This window comes from Diabrotica undecimpunctata, chromosome 3, assembly GCF_040954645.1.
Source record: "Diabrotica undecimpunctata isolate CICGRU chromosome 3, icDiaUnde3, whole genome shotgun sequence".
Classification (NCBI taxonomy): domain Eukaryota; kingdom Metazoa; phylum Arthropoda; class Insecta; order Coleoptera; family Chrysomelidae; genus Diabrotica; species Diabrotica undecimpunctata.
The window spans coordinates 153,612,106-153,627,989 of NC_092805.1; the positions used below are offsets into that span (position 1 = coordinate 153,612,106).

At 33.2% G+C, this 15,884-nt stretch overlaps 2 protein-coding genes across 2 annotated transcripts; both read right to left on the bottom strand.

Moving 5' to 3' along the window:
• Positions 1 to 2,929: 2,929 nt before the first annotated feature.
• Positions 2,930 to 15,433, bottom strand: Tes (testin LIM domain protein). Its single transcript, XM_072527217.1, has 3 exons — positions 15,147 to 15,433; positions 10,753 to 10,896; positions 2,930 to 8,658 (listed from the first exon to the last, which is right to left on the bottom strand). The coding sequence occupies exons 1-3, from the start codon at positions 15,286 to 15,288 to the stop codon at positions 5,987 to 5,989; spliced, it is 2,958 nt and encodes a 985-aa protein (XP_072383318.1). The 5' UTR covers positions 15,289 to 15,433; the 3' UTR covers positions 2,930 to 5,986.
• On the bottom strand, positions 3,548 to 4,072 carry LOC140436098 (uncharacterized). Its single transcript, XM_072524806.1, has one exon. It carries the CDS (start codon positions 4,070 to 4,072, stop codon positions 3,548 to 3,550), a length of 525 nt encoding a protein of 174 aa, XP_072380907.1.
• Positions 15,434 to 15,884: the final 451 nt, after the last annotated feature.

The following is a 15,884-nucleotide window of genomic DNA, read 5'->3' on the forward strand; positions in this document are numbered from 1 at the left end:
TTCATAGTCAACAAAGCACAAGTGTAGATCAACCATCGTCTTAATTTCTCTGGTAAATCTATTAGTAGTACTCCTTTTTTGTCTTTTATGTGTCCTTGCTGTCTATTTCGACTCATTCCAGTCACTTCTCTCATTTTTTTGTGCATATCTCTCATATCATATTTTGTTTCTAGTTCTTCTATCTCTTTACATTGTATCATCAAATAGATTTCCTTAGCTGTTTTGATTTTTTCCCTAATTATTCTTTTTAGAGTCTTTTCCTAGATCTTTTCCTTTATATTTCTTTATTTCTTCCATCTGGAATAGTATTTCTTCTGTCATCCACTGTTTTTTAGCCTTTGACATATGTTGTATCAAACTTTCTTGAGCTGGTTTCAGTAATGTGTTTTTTATATTATACCACATTTTATTTATATCCATAATTTGTTTGTTGTCAGTTAGTGTTTTTTGCATTTTACCAAGTTACATTTATTTAATAGTTCGTCATCCTTTCAGTGGCGCACCCAGGGGGGGTTTTGGGGGTTAACCCCCCAGGCCCTATTTCGACATTTTAAGGACACAAAATGGAGGTAACATCATAAAAAAAAATTCGGTGACCAACCAAACCCCCCCAGAGGCAAATTGTAGGTGCGCTACTGCAGCCTTTTAATGTAAAGCACTGAGATATGGTGCTTTCCATTCCTGAAGGATTTGACTTGTGTTAATGCATTCTTGAAATAGTTGCCGAAGATGTTCGTACAATCTGCCGTAAATAAGTCTCCTCTGGTCTGGGTACTTTGTTTATCTTCAGATGTTTACATACATTTTTAATTTGTTCCGTTGTTAGTCTTACTGGCAACTGGCGAGCCTACTATTGCAATATTATTTTGGTTTTGTCTATTTTGATCTATTCTCTACTAAAAGCCTTGAAATACTCTTCCCAGTCTTCAGGCTTTATTACGTCTATCTTTTTTCTCAATTTGCTTTTTCAATTTCCACCTTTATATGCTTCTGGTTCCTCATAGATAAGTATTTATTCGTTGGGAGTTTCTTTCCCAAGACTCAAGACGATAGACTTTAGATTTATACTGAAATGTTGGAAAAGGTTAAGGTCAATAAATTAATAAATCAACAATTTTTCTTTGATTTTTATTCCTAATCATTTTAAACATTTCTTTAGCTATAAAATGGCACAGTAGCAACACATTGACGTATTACAAAATATACCAAAAAATATTTGGATATATATTTATCCATTTGTAAAGAGATATAAAAACAATTACATTCAGTCTTAATTTAATTCATGAAAAATACAATATACCTACAAGAATTTGATTTAAAGGCATCTTAGGCTATAATATGTTGTAATAAATGTTGCATCTTAAAAAAAATCAAACTGTTACAAAAATATCACATTTTATAGTACTATATTTGTTAAAACTTTGTTCTCACTTTAATATGTTTTACGTATTTAACTGTAGTACATGAAGAATATAATAATAAACAATAAACAGTAAACTGTTCTAAAAAAAAAGTAATACTGGAATATAGAAAGAAAGAAAAAAATGACACGTTTAAAAGTTTTATTTGAAAAAAAAAACAGATTTGATAGCAACTACCAGTTGCTATCATCAAGTAGTTTAACATTTTTTTAAAAAACGACGAAGCTACATATTGGTTGGCATCAGTAGAGAGAATCGAAGAGGAAATTAAAAAAATTTTAAACTGTTTGTCCTTGTGTCGTGTTGTGTTAATGTTTAATTCATTGTTTATGATCATCATCATTTGGCTCGACAACTCTATGTGATTCTTGGCCGCGTTTACTATTTTTCTCCATTGTTGTGGATCCTGAGCAGCTATTTCCCATTGCTGTATTCCCATTTTGCGTAGATCACTGGCTACTGCGTCCTTTCATCTCTTTCTTGGACGACCAACTGACCTTCTGCCATCGGGCCTTTCCCAGAATGTGGCGTTTAGGAGTCTTTCGTCACTCGATCTTAGTACGTGGCCCGCCCATCTTATTCGGTTTGCTTTAATGTAGCGTACTATGTTTTCATCTCCATATACTGTCTGGAGTTCATTATTGTGCCTTCTTCTCCATTCTCCTGTTGTCTCTTCTCTGCAAGGGACATAGATAGTCCTCAGTATCTTTCTTTCCAGTACCAGTAATTTTGTCGTTTCCCGCTGGTTCAGAGTCCATGTCTCGCTTATATACGTTATTGTGAGACGAATTATTGTCTTGTACACTCTTATTTTTGCTCGTATTGTGAGTATTTTTGATTTAAGTACGGTCATTAATGAGTAATATGCCCTGTTTCCTACAATGATCCTGGCTGCAACGTCCTTTTCATATTTATTTTCAGATGTTATGGTCGCTCCCAAGTGCTTGAATTCTTTGACGACTTCAAAGTTGTATTCATTGATTGTTACGTTTTGTCTAACCCTTGGTCTTGGGTTCTTCGTAACCACCATGTACTTGGTCTTATCGTCGTTGACCTTCAGATCAACTTCCTTGGCTCCGTTTTCGAATAGGGTGAAAACTTCTTTTGCATATCTGGTGGATTGTGCAATTGTGTCCACGTCATCCGCAAACGCTAATAGTATTTTTGATCCTTGGGCGACAAATCCGTTTGTCAGTTGTGGTTGAGCTTTTCTTACCGCATCTTCCAGTGCAAAATTACATAGAAGGGGGGCGAGAGGATCTCCTTGTCTAAGCCCGGTGTCAATGAGGAATTCCTCCCACGTGGTGCTGCCAATTCGGATCCGTGCGAGAGCGTTCTCTGTGCTCACCTGTGCTAATCGTACCAGCTTTCCAGGTACTCCCATTTCTACCATGGTCTCCCACAATGCTTCTCTGCTAACAGAATCGTAAGCTTTTTTAAAGTCCACGAAGATCTGGTGTATATCGCGGTTAAATTCCCAGTTTTTTTCCAACACCTGGCGTAGGACGAATATCTGGTCTATGGTCGACCTTCCCGGTCTGAATCCGCTTTGGTAGTCGCCTATTATTTCCTCTGCGTATGGAGTTAGCCTTCTAGACAGTATTATGGATATAATTTTGTACGTTGTATTGATTTGTTTGTCTCCCTTCTTGTGGATAGGTACTATATGGCTTTCATGCCAGTGTTTCGGTATGATATATCTCAAGGTGGAGCTTTTCTCCCCTTTTTTATTAGTTCCGCTTGTATGCCGTTTGGGCCTAGGGCTTTATGGTTTTTTAGGGACGAAATTGCGGACTTTACTTCAGCTAGTGTGGGCCCTAGTATTTCAGGGTACTGTCTTTATTGCCCTGTCGTTGTGGGTTTTTCTGTATTTAAGAGTTACTCAAAATACTTTCTCCATTGTCGGCTTATTTCCTCGTCGTCTGTGAGCAATTTTCCTGCATCGTCTTTTATAAATCTTGGGCTGTTGGTCGTGTTGCCCTTCATTGTTTTTAGGTCCTTACAAAACTGTCTAGACTGACCGGTTCTATGTTCCTCCTCCAGTTACTGTATTCGCGTTTCTAAGTACGGTTTCTTTTTTCTTCTCAAAAGTCTTCTCGTTTACTCTGTTGTAGTCTTCCCTGTTCTCATCTGTAGGGCGTTAGTAACTCTAGCCTCTTGATTGCTTTCTGATGTAAGCTTTGTTCGCACTCCTGGTCAAACCACTGGTTTTTCTTCTTGTTATTCCTTTCTTTTCCTATAGTTTCATCTAAGGCACTTTCCATGGCGTTCGTTATATTTTGCCATTTCTGGTCTATGGTTAATTCTGGCGTTGATGTTTCTTCTTCTTCCAGTGTCTGCAATTTGTTTTGAATCAGTGCCTGATATTGTCGTTCATTATCAGGTAAATCGAGCCTTGAAATGTCCCATTTGTTTCCTTGTTGGCGTTGCTTTGGCTGTCTCGTCTTTAGCTTTGTTCTCATTTTTGTTCTGACCAGGAAGTGGTCAGCGTTACTTTCTGCTCCCCTCAGACTATGTGCGCTGATGATATTGCTAGAATGTCTTCCATCGATAAGCACATGGTCTATCTGGTTTCGTGTGATTCCGTCATATGACATCCAGGTTACTTTATGTATATCTTTTCTTTGGAATTGTGTAATTTTTACTACCATATTGTTGGCTATAGCGAAATCTGCCAGTCTTGATCCGTTATCATTAGTGTTATCATGTAAGCTATGTATGCCGATCACCGCTCTAAGAGTTCTAAGAGTTCTAAGAGTCTTTACCTAGTTTGGCATTGAAGTCTCCCAGTATGATTTTGACGTCGTGTCTGGGTGCCGTTGTGTACTGTTGTTTTAAAATTTCATAAAATTCCTCCTTGCCGTCTTCATTTAATGTTTATAACATTCTCTATATATTGCTGGATAACAAAAATTTGGAGAAATGCCCCTGAAGATGCTCTAAGAGCGAAAGTACTTGGGCAAGATTTAATAAATAAACTGTGCTCGATATCTGCCTTATATTTGATTAAAATTCATTTATTCGAGCACTTAACCTTATATCACTCATCATACTATTGTTTTCTTGAGTTTTATTTTTGTATTTCTCGATATAATTATGGTTTTAAGGAGGAGATTGAGCCCAAAATAGCATGTATGATTTTATAGTACACTTGTTAACGTAACAAATTTTGTTTTACTTCCAATTTTCAAGCAAAAGTAAAAAATTATTCTAATTATAAAATATTTAACAAATATAATACACTTTGCTCATTTAAAATGTAATAAAATATAACTATGCTAGTCACCATATGAAAAGTACGTCAAAAATATATACTCTAACTATATTGGCACTTATTTTGTATAATATAGAAGCATCTTCTGATGTAAAATGTATAAAGCTGCCTAAAATATTTATCTTATATAAAAAATACACTAACATTCGGATCCGCAAAACTGTTTAAACAATTATTTTTGTATAAAATGGTCGGGTTATACCATATTGAACTACTTTTTTTTATACTACTAACTAAATGCGTGATGTTGAATTAATCAGATCAAAATTCCTTCTTCTTCTTCACGTGCCATCTCCGCGACGGAGGTTGGCAATCATCATGGCTATTCTGATCTTAGATGCTGCTGCTCTGAATAGTTCAATTGATGTGCATCCGTACCATTCCCTCAAGTTACGCAACCATGAGATTCTTCTTCTTTCTACACTTCTCTTGCCCTGGATTTTCCCTTGTATAATCAATTGAAGTAGGTTGTATCTCTCATTACGCATAACATGCCCCAGGTATTGCAGCTTTCGTGTCTTGATGGTTTCCAATACTTCCATTCTTTTGTTGATTCTTCTCATGACTTCGTTGTTTGTTACATGCTCGGTCCATGATATCTTCAGGATTCTTCTATACACCCACATTTAAAATGCTTCCAACTTTTTAGCAGTCGACGCGTTAAGTGTCCATGCTTCTATCCCATAAAGCAGAGTCGAGAAAATATAGCACCTTGCCAGCCTAACTCTCAAGTCCAATTTTAGTTCTCTTGCACAAAGTACCTTTCTCATTTTATTGAAGTTTGTACGTCAAAATCAAATCAAATCAAATCAAAATTCCTAAATTAACATAATTTCTATTAATCAATAAAGCATAAAAAAAACAAAGAATATGATGACAGTAATACACTTATCAACTCGAGTTGTAAAAAAAATCTAGGAACGTATTGAGTAAGAGAATAACTTCCAAATAAGGTATTACTTGCCATATAATCCCATTTAAAATAATGTTTCAAAATGTCGCCCGTCCGCCATTTGAAATTATTAAGTTACTAAATCGCCATAAAAATAATGTACAGTTGCCTTAGTTCAGGTAACTAAAAATTTATTATATTAAATTGTATGGTTCAAAAAATAGTTGAGGTGTATTGTAGATGCGACATGTATAAAGAAAAGTATGTAAAGGCAATGAGTTGCTTGGAAAAGTAATTTTAACTTTGTTTTTTAGTTTAATATGGTATTACCCCACCAATGTAACTATGTATAAGACTTAGATGTAGATTATAGTGTTTTGATTTGATTAAAAAAATATACTATTGATCTTTGCCGTAACATTCATGCGAGCAATACAACTGATCATTCCTTAACAATAACTTCTTACCAGTCAAAGGAGTCTTGCAAACTTTACATGCAAAACATGCGTCAGTGGCATGAAAGTGCACTCCTCTCAAATTACAGCCTACTTCATCGGGTTTAATAATCTTACCACAAGCACTACACTTGCTGGCTTTATTTTGTTCAAAACAAGGCAAACAATAAGGCATTTCGTCTTCCAAAAGATAATCTTGACCCGCCAAAGGCATATCACATTGGGTACAACAGAAATGTTTTAAGTGGAAAGTGCTATTTTCCGCTAAGCAGTACTCTTTGGTGAATATCAACTCGTCGCAAGCTTTACACCTAGGTAAACCTCTTATCTTTGCGTAGTCCCTCAAACAATAAACGTTGTCGCTTTCTTTATTGTAAAAATACATATTGTCAGCAAGTATTTGATTACACCCTGCACATTTAAAACACCCAGCATGGAAAAGCACATTAGCTCTGTCTATTGACACAGCAAATTCATTTTCCTCAAATGGTTTTTTGCAGTAATGACAATCTGGTAAAATAACATTGTTCAAGATTTCTTTAATACTATCTGGACTGTACTCTTCATAAAAATCATCAACTTCACGAGAAGCTGTCTTAATTTCCGGGTAGTTGATGTCTTGTATGAGGCCAACATTGACTTGACTTGGATTAACAAAATCTTCATTAATTCTTAAATCACTGGGATAAAGCTCGGACAGTTTTTTCTCAGATTTTAATGAGTTATTAGGTAGCAGTACTCCTCCAGAACCTGCTTCCAAAGAACTTTGCATTCCCGGTGCCTTCTGATAACCCAAACTTTGATCCATGCTACCAACACTAGGATTATGGCCCGATGTCTCTCTAGACAAGCCAGAATTACCAGTAGATCTAAATGTACCAGATTTTGAATTCAAAGGATCAGACAAACCAGGGGCCATGCCTGATAAATGTTCTGAATGGGGGTAAACAAAGTTTGGATTGTTGGGATCGAACGCAAAATTAACTGAAGGTGCATTCTCACTGGTTTCTGCTATAGAAGAAGCATAGGATGAGTTTGGATCTAAGGTAGTATTAAAATCTCTGAAACCGCCAGGTCTTACGTTGGTAGCAATGGCTGGTTCATACTGAGCATCATGCTTTGCCACATCTTCTACTTTTAGACCGGGATATGAGCGGCTGGATATATTTGGGTGTATTGGTGAACTATAACCACCAGTATTTGCGGACCTGGTTCCAGTGGAGTGGCTTAAGCTTGAATGAGGATTTATTGTTTCAAACTGTGCACTGTAAGCGCCACGATCTCTAGGATCCCTACGATCTCCGGATTTTAATAATTGAGCTGGATTTGCTGGATTAAAGTGTTGTGAAGATGATACATGTCCAGATTCAATAGGTCTAAATCCAGAGTTATTTTTTGATATATTATCAGAGTATGAGCCTGGTTGTCTGTATTTTCCAAAACTAAAACCATTCTCTTGGTCTTCATTGTCTTTGGGACCATGAATGTCGCTATTATATGTGCTGTAAGCTAAATCTTTAACATTTTTAGGCATTTTAACTGGCGACTGGGTATCGGAATATGTATTATACTTTCCTGCTGCATAATTTGGCATGTTTGATGAAGATTTTTGTAAATCTTGTAGATTTTCATAAATTTGTGCATTATGCTCAACTTCCCCTTGATTTGGATTCATGTTGAAAATTGCACTTTTATTTTGACCAGGAATATTTTTAGCATACCTTGGATCAATTACAGAATTATTTTCTGTATAAACATCTCCTGGTTTGGATGTTGACGAAACTTTTTGATAAGGCACAAAGGCACTATTTTCAGAGTTGTAGTCCAATGGGTTATTAGCAAAAGGTACATTTTCTCTGTGTATTCCATGGCTATATGGAGAATTTGGATTTGCAAAATTGCTAGGTCTATTCTTTGGATTAAAATTGGGATTTTGTAAATATTTTGGATCAATAGTAGGATCAACAGCAGGATTGCTTTGAGCATTAGATGAATTGATATTTAGTTGTTTTGGTCCAAGTGCTGCTGAAAACTGTGCATTTGGTGCACTGTTATTAATATCATTATTATACAAAGGATATTCTTTATCATGTACTTTAGTATAACTTAAAGGATTAAAGATATCTTCAGTTTCATTTAAACTATTGGGAATATATTGTGGAAGATTCTTGTGCTTTATAGACAGTTTGTCTAAATTATGTGCCAATGAACCAGCTTTATTTTGTGATTGTAATTTAACAATCTCTGATACTGGAATACCTTTTGAGTAACGACTTGCTAAAATAGCTGCTTCTGAAGGACTGAGCATGTGCAGTTTCCCCCTAATTATACTAGATAAACTAACAAGTTGTCCTACACCTGCACTACTCTGCTTAACATGTGCAATATATTCCTTCATTTTCTCCAACTCATCTTCTGTTAATTCATGGCACAATGTAGGATCAATATCATGGATAGGAATCTGCTTTTGAAGAAGTTGTTTTCTATCTTGAGCTGCTTGTGAACCTTTGACAGGTAGTTGTTCTGGGGGAAGGGTCTTAAGATACTTTTCAACAGTGTCATTGTGCCCTTTGGGAACCCAGTCCAAATCGATTTCATCTTTCTTGCCAGGTAATACTAAAAAATAAAGGGTTAATATTAGCAAAAATTTTATTTATGTTCAAAAATAATTAAAAAGAATGACAAAAAAGGTGTTTATGCGTTTATTACACAATGATCACTTTAAGTCTATTAAGTGTTAAATTTGTATGAGAATTTTATAGTGTCTTGATTTAGGCATATTATGTAAGTAATTAATTGTTTTCCAGATTTGATCCGTTTTTTTTTTTTTTCAAATGACCTGTATATGGGTCCATCTCAAAGTTTCTCTAGCTTCCTTCTTCAGAAGCAAGGTAAGGCTGTTGGTCACAATAACTCAAGTACTCAGGGGTAAAAATTAACAGCTTAGCAAGTAATTCGTGTATAGTATGAAATACTCAACATATCCAGAAGTAGAATGGTCATTCGAGTCATTAACCATTGTCATATCTCTTCAGAATGTGAGGGTTCCTTGTTAGCACGCACCACATCTCTTGTGACCACAACATATCAACAACAGAAAGGGATTGATTAGGTTATACCTTGATTATAAATCTTCTTCGTTGGTGTGGATTCGGATCATCAAGAAATGAATTAAGGATGTGTTTCCATGAGGCAAGATAATAAACAAAAATCGGTCACAAAACTTGGGCACAGAGTATATCGAAAACCAATGCACTGTTATTTAAACAACTCTAATCATCATTTACAAAGGAGAAAAATACAACTTCCTACAACTGATAATGGAAGGAAAGTGGAAGGAAGAAGAGGTCCAGGAAGAAGAAAATGCTCCTGGCTGAAAAATGTGAGACTGGACTGGCATTCAATACACATTCGATACTAAGAACAGCTCAAGATAGAGAACATTTTGCTGTAATTATAGCCAACCTTCAGTAATTGAGAGGGCACCTTAAGAAGAAGAATCTTCATACTAGATTGATACTCAAAAGAGAGGGCTCCTAAAAACCTTAATAGATGTTGCTATCGAATTATACGAACTTACCAAAGTTAAGCTCCAATAGAGATCAATGATCTAATGTATCCAAAAAGGGTCAACTGCAACATCAACCAACAATGAAAACCAACAACTAAAGCTTTTTTACTGTATATTTAACATGTTATAGATCGAATTGGCAAAATCTTAGCACAATTGTAACATTAAATCCATCTTTAAATTTTCATCACTACTGAATATTCCAATAGCCAATTCTTCTGCAATTTTAAACCAGTTTTAAGCCTGCATCTGGTACCATATGGTCAGAAATCATCGCCCATTTGGTATCCCTAATTTAATTTATGTTTTTATGTCCTGATCATTAAGGTACTCAGGGGTTCTGAAGGTCTATATTATCCCATTTGCATAACAATGTGAAAAAGGTGCTCCATAGCTGCTGTTACCACGTAGAGCCCTTGAGATTCCAAAGCAAGCAAGTATTTACAGCTTACTTAATTTGAGAATAGCACTTTTTTGCTGCACTTTTGGTCACCATACCACTGATGCATATATAATTAAAAATATGGTTTTACCAGCCCGTTATAAATCTAATCTAACATGTCTTATTTTAAACCGCACATTTCCCTGAGTGTGGGTCTGGCTTCATAACCTTGTATAGCTGATAATAGTGAGTGACTGGATGTTACGACTACTTCTATATCACATTTGATAGTACCTACTGTAGTAGCAAAATAAACATCAGAAAAAAACAATACCAGATGTCTCTAAACCCAGAAAATAATGTATCATTACAAGTTGTTTATAGGTTACCTTGAACATCTTTCTACCATCACTACAACCACAGAATGATTAAGTTTTATCAAAACTTATTAAAGAACGAGTTATTTACTGCCACTTTTCATTTCTGTCAATCTTTTTTGGAATTATCGCAATTTCGAATATCTTACAATATTCAGTTGAAGATTACCGAGGAATCCAACAATAATAGGTCACCAGCAATGATCAGAATTGTTTTTTCTCATTATCGATTATTGACAACATACTCCGTTTCTAGAGCATCAGTCTTCTTATTTTAAAATTATGTTAAATTAGATTATTATTAGTATAGAAATTAAAGAAAAAAATAACATTCCAATTCACCTTTATCTGCAATAAAAATAAAAGTATATGTAACTTACCAATTTTGGTTTTGATTTTATTTGGTTTGCTCCCAAGTAGCTGGAACTGTGCCCATCCATAAATGTCATCATCTTGAACCTGGTGTTCTTCTTTGGAGCATTTACATATTTTGCAACATTTTCTCCAGAAATGAAGATCCAATCCTAAAAAGAGATTATTGTTTTAAGAATTTAAAATTAAAGGAACCAGGGAATTTATGTAAGTAGCCTCCAGAAATGAAAAACTAAAAATTGCTGCTAAAAAATTACACCCTCAAAGGTATTTAGTAACAAATTAAACCCTTTTACAGGAATGAGGTTGTGAAATTTGAGGTGTTCTCAACACAAATCTGTTAAATTGCAGATATTCACATAAAAAGTTATTAAGATATAAAAAATATATACAATACTCTACCCTAAATATAGTGAATGGTGAAGGTTGTAGAAGTGAGGGGAGGTGTTCTCAAGTTCTCTTTAAAAAAACAATTTTAATGCTAAGAAATTATTTATATAAACGTTTTTTTAAACTATATTAAATCTGAAAGAAGGTCCTATTTTCAATTACAGTAAAACCTCGATATAACGGACCTCTATTTAACGGACTTCGGATATAACGGACAAAAAATCCGGTCAAATGTAAAAAAAAAATAAAAACATACTGTTAATATTACACATGCGTCTCATATATGTAATCAATAGACTTCGGCAAATATGCATATTGCATATTTTGCATATTGTGCATATTTTATGCAAATATTTCATATTTTGGCATATTTGTATAAAAGTTTGCATAAAGTGCATAAAAGTTCAGATTTTTATACTGTATTTGAAAATTTTTAAACATACCAATTTATTTCAATTCTTGTATAAAATTTTGTAGTCATTTTAATCAAGAAATGATCTAAGTACGTAATCTCTACAGGTACAAAACATTTACAATTTCAAAGAAGATCAATTTAAGTAGCCCTCAACATTCTTAGAAAGTCTCGGTCACTGAGGCATTCAGTTATTGGATAATCGCTAAGGGTTCGCTCATTTGCATTTTATGATCTAATCCCCAAATCTATCTACAATTTATTGTATCTTAACAGCAGGTAAACGGCTAATAGTTTTGTTCCTAATTTAGGGATTTTCCAAAATCTCCCAGTCTATTGAATTAGGTACCTAAACATTTCTAATTTGATGTTCAGATTTGTAAATCATTTTTGTTTTGATATTCAAAGCGTAAACACTCGTTGTGCGTAACAAAAAGGAAGATTGTGATTTTATAATGCCTAAAACAACCAGTGCTTCAACTTGGATTAAACCTTATAAAGAGCTGTCTATGGATATGGGAAAAATCTACTGTTCAGTCTGTGGCAAAATTGTAAGTATCTAATATTTTCTATTAAATATCTAATATTTCATACATACAGGGTGTATCCAAATGACACTTACAACGTTTGACTGTAGATACTTCTCGAAAAATTGAACAAAACGATATAGTTAATGAGGGGTCAAACTTATTTACTTTTCGAGATACAGGGTGTTAAAATTAAAAAAAATTAAATTCTTTTAGTTAATAACAACAATAACTTTAAAACCAATAAACGTATTTACTTGAAATTTAGTACTCGTAGGTTGTTTTTAAATGAAAAATAGCTTCCTTTAGTGAGAAAAAATTGTCCATGGTACAATACAATGGTGTGTATTTAGAAAAAATTTTCACCTTTACTTTTTTTTATGAAGTCAGCTATTCTAAAACACAATTATTTTTATTGTAATTGAATTAACAAAAAAAAACTTTTGTTGAATTTTACAATAAGTTATATGATGTACTAATGGTTAGTAACAAAAACTAATTTGTGGATTAATACTGCATTTAAAACACTTAGCGAGTGTTTTTTTTTCCAAACCAGTTATTTGATTAACCAAAAACACCTTGTATATTTTTATATTTTAAAGGTTGGGTTAAAATAAAGGTTTTTATTTTTATTTATAGATAGCATGTGAGAAGAAATTTCAGATAGACCAACATGTGAGAACTGCTTCACACATTGCAAAAAAAGGAAAAATAGGAGGAAAACATCAAACTTCAATGGCTAAATGTTTCCAATCTACTTCAAAAAAATTAGATGAGCAAGAAACTTTTAATGAAGACTTGTGTCGCGCATTAGTATCTGCAAACATACCGCTTTCAAAATTAGCAAATGTAAATTTTAGTTCGTTTCTAAAAAAATATTGCAAACTTAATGTTCCAAGTGATCGGTCTCTAAGAAGAAATAATGTGAACGGGCTATACTCGTCGGTGTTAATTAATATTAAGGAAGAAATTGCAGATAATTATTTTTACATATCTGTAGACGAAACCACTGATTCTTCAGGAAAGTATATTGCTCATTTATTGATTGGTGTTCTTAAAGAAGATACCTTACCAAAATCTCATCTTATTTCATGCCAGCAACTTGAGAAAACAAATGCTTTAACAATTTCGCGTTTTATACAAGAAACATTAGCAACTTTTTTTCTTCCGACAACTATTCCTTCTAATAAATTACTGCTTATTTTATCGGATGCTGCTCCTTATATGGTGAAAGCAGGACAAAATTTAAAAATATTTTTCCCAGATTTAATACATGTTACTTGTGTAGCGCATGGATTAATCACCAAAACTGTCATTGTTCGAAAGTACAGCATTAATAAAAGAATTTGCGTCATGTTGTCGGAACATTAGAGGTAATATTGGAAAAGATATTTTAAAAAAAATTGAAGCTACTATGGAAAAAAATAAAGGTTACCATATTCTTTCTGAAGTAGTCAGTGTTCTAGCTGGAAATATTTCGGAAACAATTAATTTAGAACCAAATGCTTTGGTTAGTTTGAAAAATGCTCCCGTTACATCAGTTGATGTTGAACGTTTTTCGTGTTGAACTTCGGAAAAACGAAGTTTTTCCATATATAAATATATGTACTCAGACAGAAGCCACAAGTTTTTGTTAGAAAATTTTGAACACCACTTGGTCATTTATTGTTACCATAATTCTAAATAAGTTTATTCATACTTAAAAATGATGTAGTTACTTAAAATAAATGTAAATCTTAATGAATAGTAGGAAATATTTAGTTATGTACACTTTTTTTTTAAATAAAATTGTTACTATTTTACGATTTTTTTATTTATTTGCATGCATATTTTGTAAAATATTTGCATATTTTCTGGTAAACACGTGCATATTTATGCGCATATTTTCTACATTTTTATTTGCATATTTGCCGAAGTCTAGTAATCAATATTGCATAAAAAAGCAAACTTTCGGACATAAAAAAAAAACTAATACAAAATAAATAAATTTGCATTCATGTGTGATGTAGGAGAGCATATAAATCTTGGAAAACGAATGAAATTGGCTCGTAAAACTTCACTGGAAGAAGCAATCTTAAAATGGTATGGGTAACAATGTTCTAGTGGAATGCTGGTCCGAGCAGTCGAATTGAAATTTGCTGCAATTATATTAGCAAATCATATGGACATACCATTCAGAGCAAGTGATGGCTCTTTAATAATAACAACTTTTTAATAATATAAACTAATAATATGACTGAAACATTTTTAACAGAGTTTCTGTCGAGCTTATCTCCACATGCCTCCAACAACAACCACACTATATGGCTTTGTTTTCTTGGTTATTAATTAAACCAATTCATGATTTATTATTATGTATTCAGATCTAAAATAGTAAAACATAACGGAATAAACTTCAAATTATTATTTCTACATAAAAAACTGATTTTTTATCAAAAGATATATATGGTCTTCCCTCCTAATTTCTAAGCACTTTGAATATCCCAGAATTGTAACTCCATGATTAACATGATTTTTGATGATTAACATGTACTATAACTAGCATTTTCAATAATATAATATGATTAAATTAAACTGGCTTCTTGAATGGGAATCATTGAAAGTGCCATGACAGTCAACATGTTAAGGAATTATCACCACATCCAGTAACCAAGACAAAAATTATTATGCATATATATTCTTTGTTATAACTATGAACTTGTCAATGTATCTTTCAATCTAATTATTTATATACCTCTCAATCTTATTCAAAATTATGGCATACTAAATGAATACCTTCATTTTTTTTAACAAATGTTTTAATTTTATATCATTAGGTACATTTTATTTTCACAATGTGCGTATTATTGCAGGTTGCTAAGTTTTTAAGCTATCGGATCTCGTTATTATTTGCAATATGAATTTCATATAATATTACTGGAATTAGTTTGTTTTAATATTATTTTAGGTAAGAATTACTTCTTAAATTTAAGTTTAAGAAAAGATAAATTTGACCTAGTACAATTAAAGGTATTTACCATTGAATTAAAACATTAGATACGGGTTAATAATAAAAATGAAGTCATCAACTTACCTGGACACTTATCTTCGCATTTTAAACAAGGGGCCCCTGCTCCCGCCTCATGCCCTAATCTTGCTTTTAATCGCTTCTCCCGTTTGGCTTCAAGTTCTTGCAGCCAGTTCGGCGTTTCAGGCACTACAATTTCACTACTCATTGTTAAGAAGGTTTGACGCCCAATAATTTTAATATGTACTTTTATTGCATTCTTTTATCAACAAGTGGTTGATGACTAATTTTGTTTTCCACTGATTTGACATATAATGTATTTACATTCTGTCAATTTGATGTCAATGATTCATTACCGTTGATCGCATCTAGTTGATCGCGTTTGATCTCATAGGAGTCCTTATAATCAAAATCATGGCCTTCTTCAACTGTAGTTCGGAAGCATGAAATTTTAAAAAGTGAAGAGAGGATCTACAAATTCCAAAAAGGCTTTTAGCGTAATATTCCACTGCATAATCACTATGTTCTTAACGTAGTTGATGAAACTCACATTTTTACATACATTTAAAAATTTAAAATTATTAGAACACATTGATAATAGGTTGCCAGTCAAAAAGTGGCCGCAGATATTTTTAATTCATTGAATAGTAATTAATCTTTGACAAAAATTTTATTTCGTTATAAGTTAACTTTATTTTAGTTCGTAAAAGTAAGAATAATATGTTATAATTAAAAGTCAAAATTTTTATTTTTCATTAGTAAACATGTTTTGTATTACTATGGCAACACTGGTTAGAATTGCCC

What these genes read in the sequence shown, in the direction of transcription:
- LOC140436098 (XM_072524806.1), bottom strand. Translation starts at nt 4,072, where the DNA reads ATGGTAGTAAAAATTACACAATTCCAAAGAAAAGATATACATAAAGTA.
- Tes (XM_072527217.1), bottom strand. Translation starts at nt 15,288, where the DNA reads ATGAGTAGTGAAATTGTAGTGCCTGAAACGCCGAACTGGCTGCAAGAA. An exon ending in ATGCGAAGATAAGTGTCCAG is followed by an intron (nt 10,897 to 15,146) that starts GTAAGTTGATGA and finishes ATCTCTTTTTAG; the next exon opens with GATTGGATCTTCATTTCTGG. An exon ending in TAAAATCAAAACCAAAATTG is followed by an intron (nt 8,659 to 10,752) that starts GTAAGTTACATA and finishes TTTATTTTTTAG; the next exon opens with TATTACCTGGCAAGAAAGAT.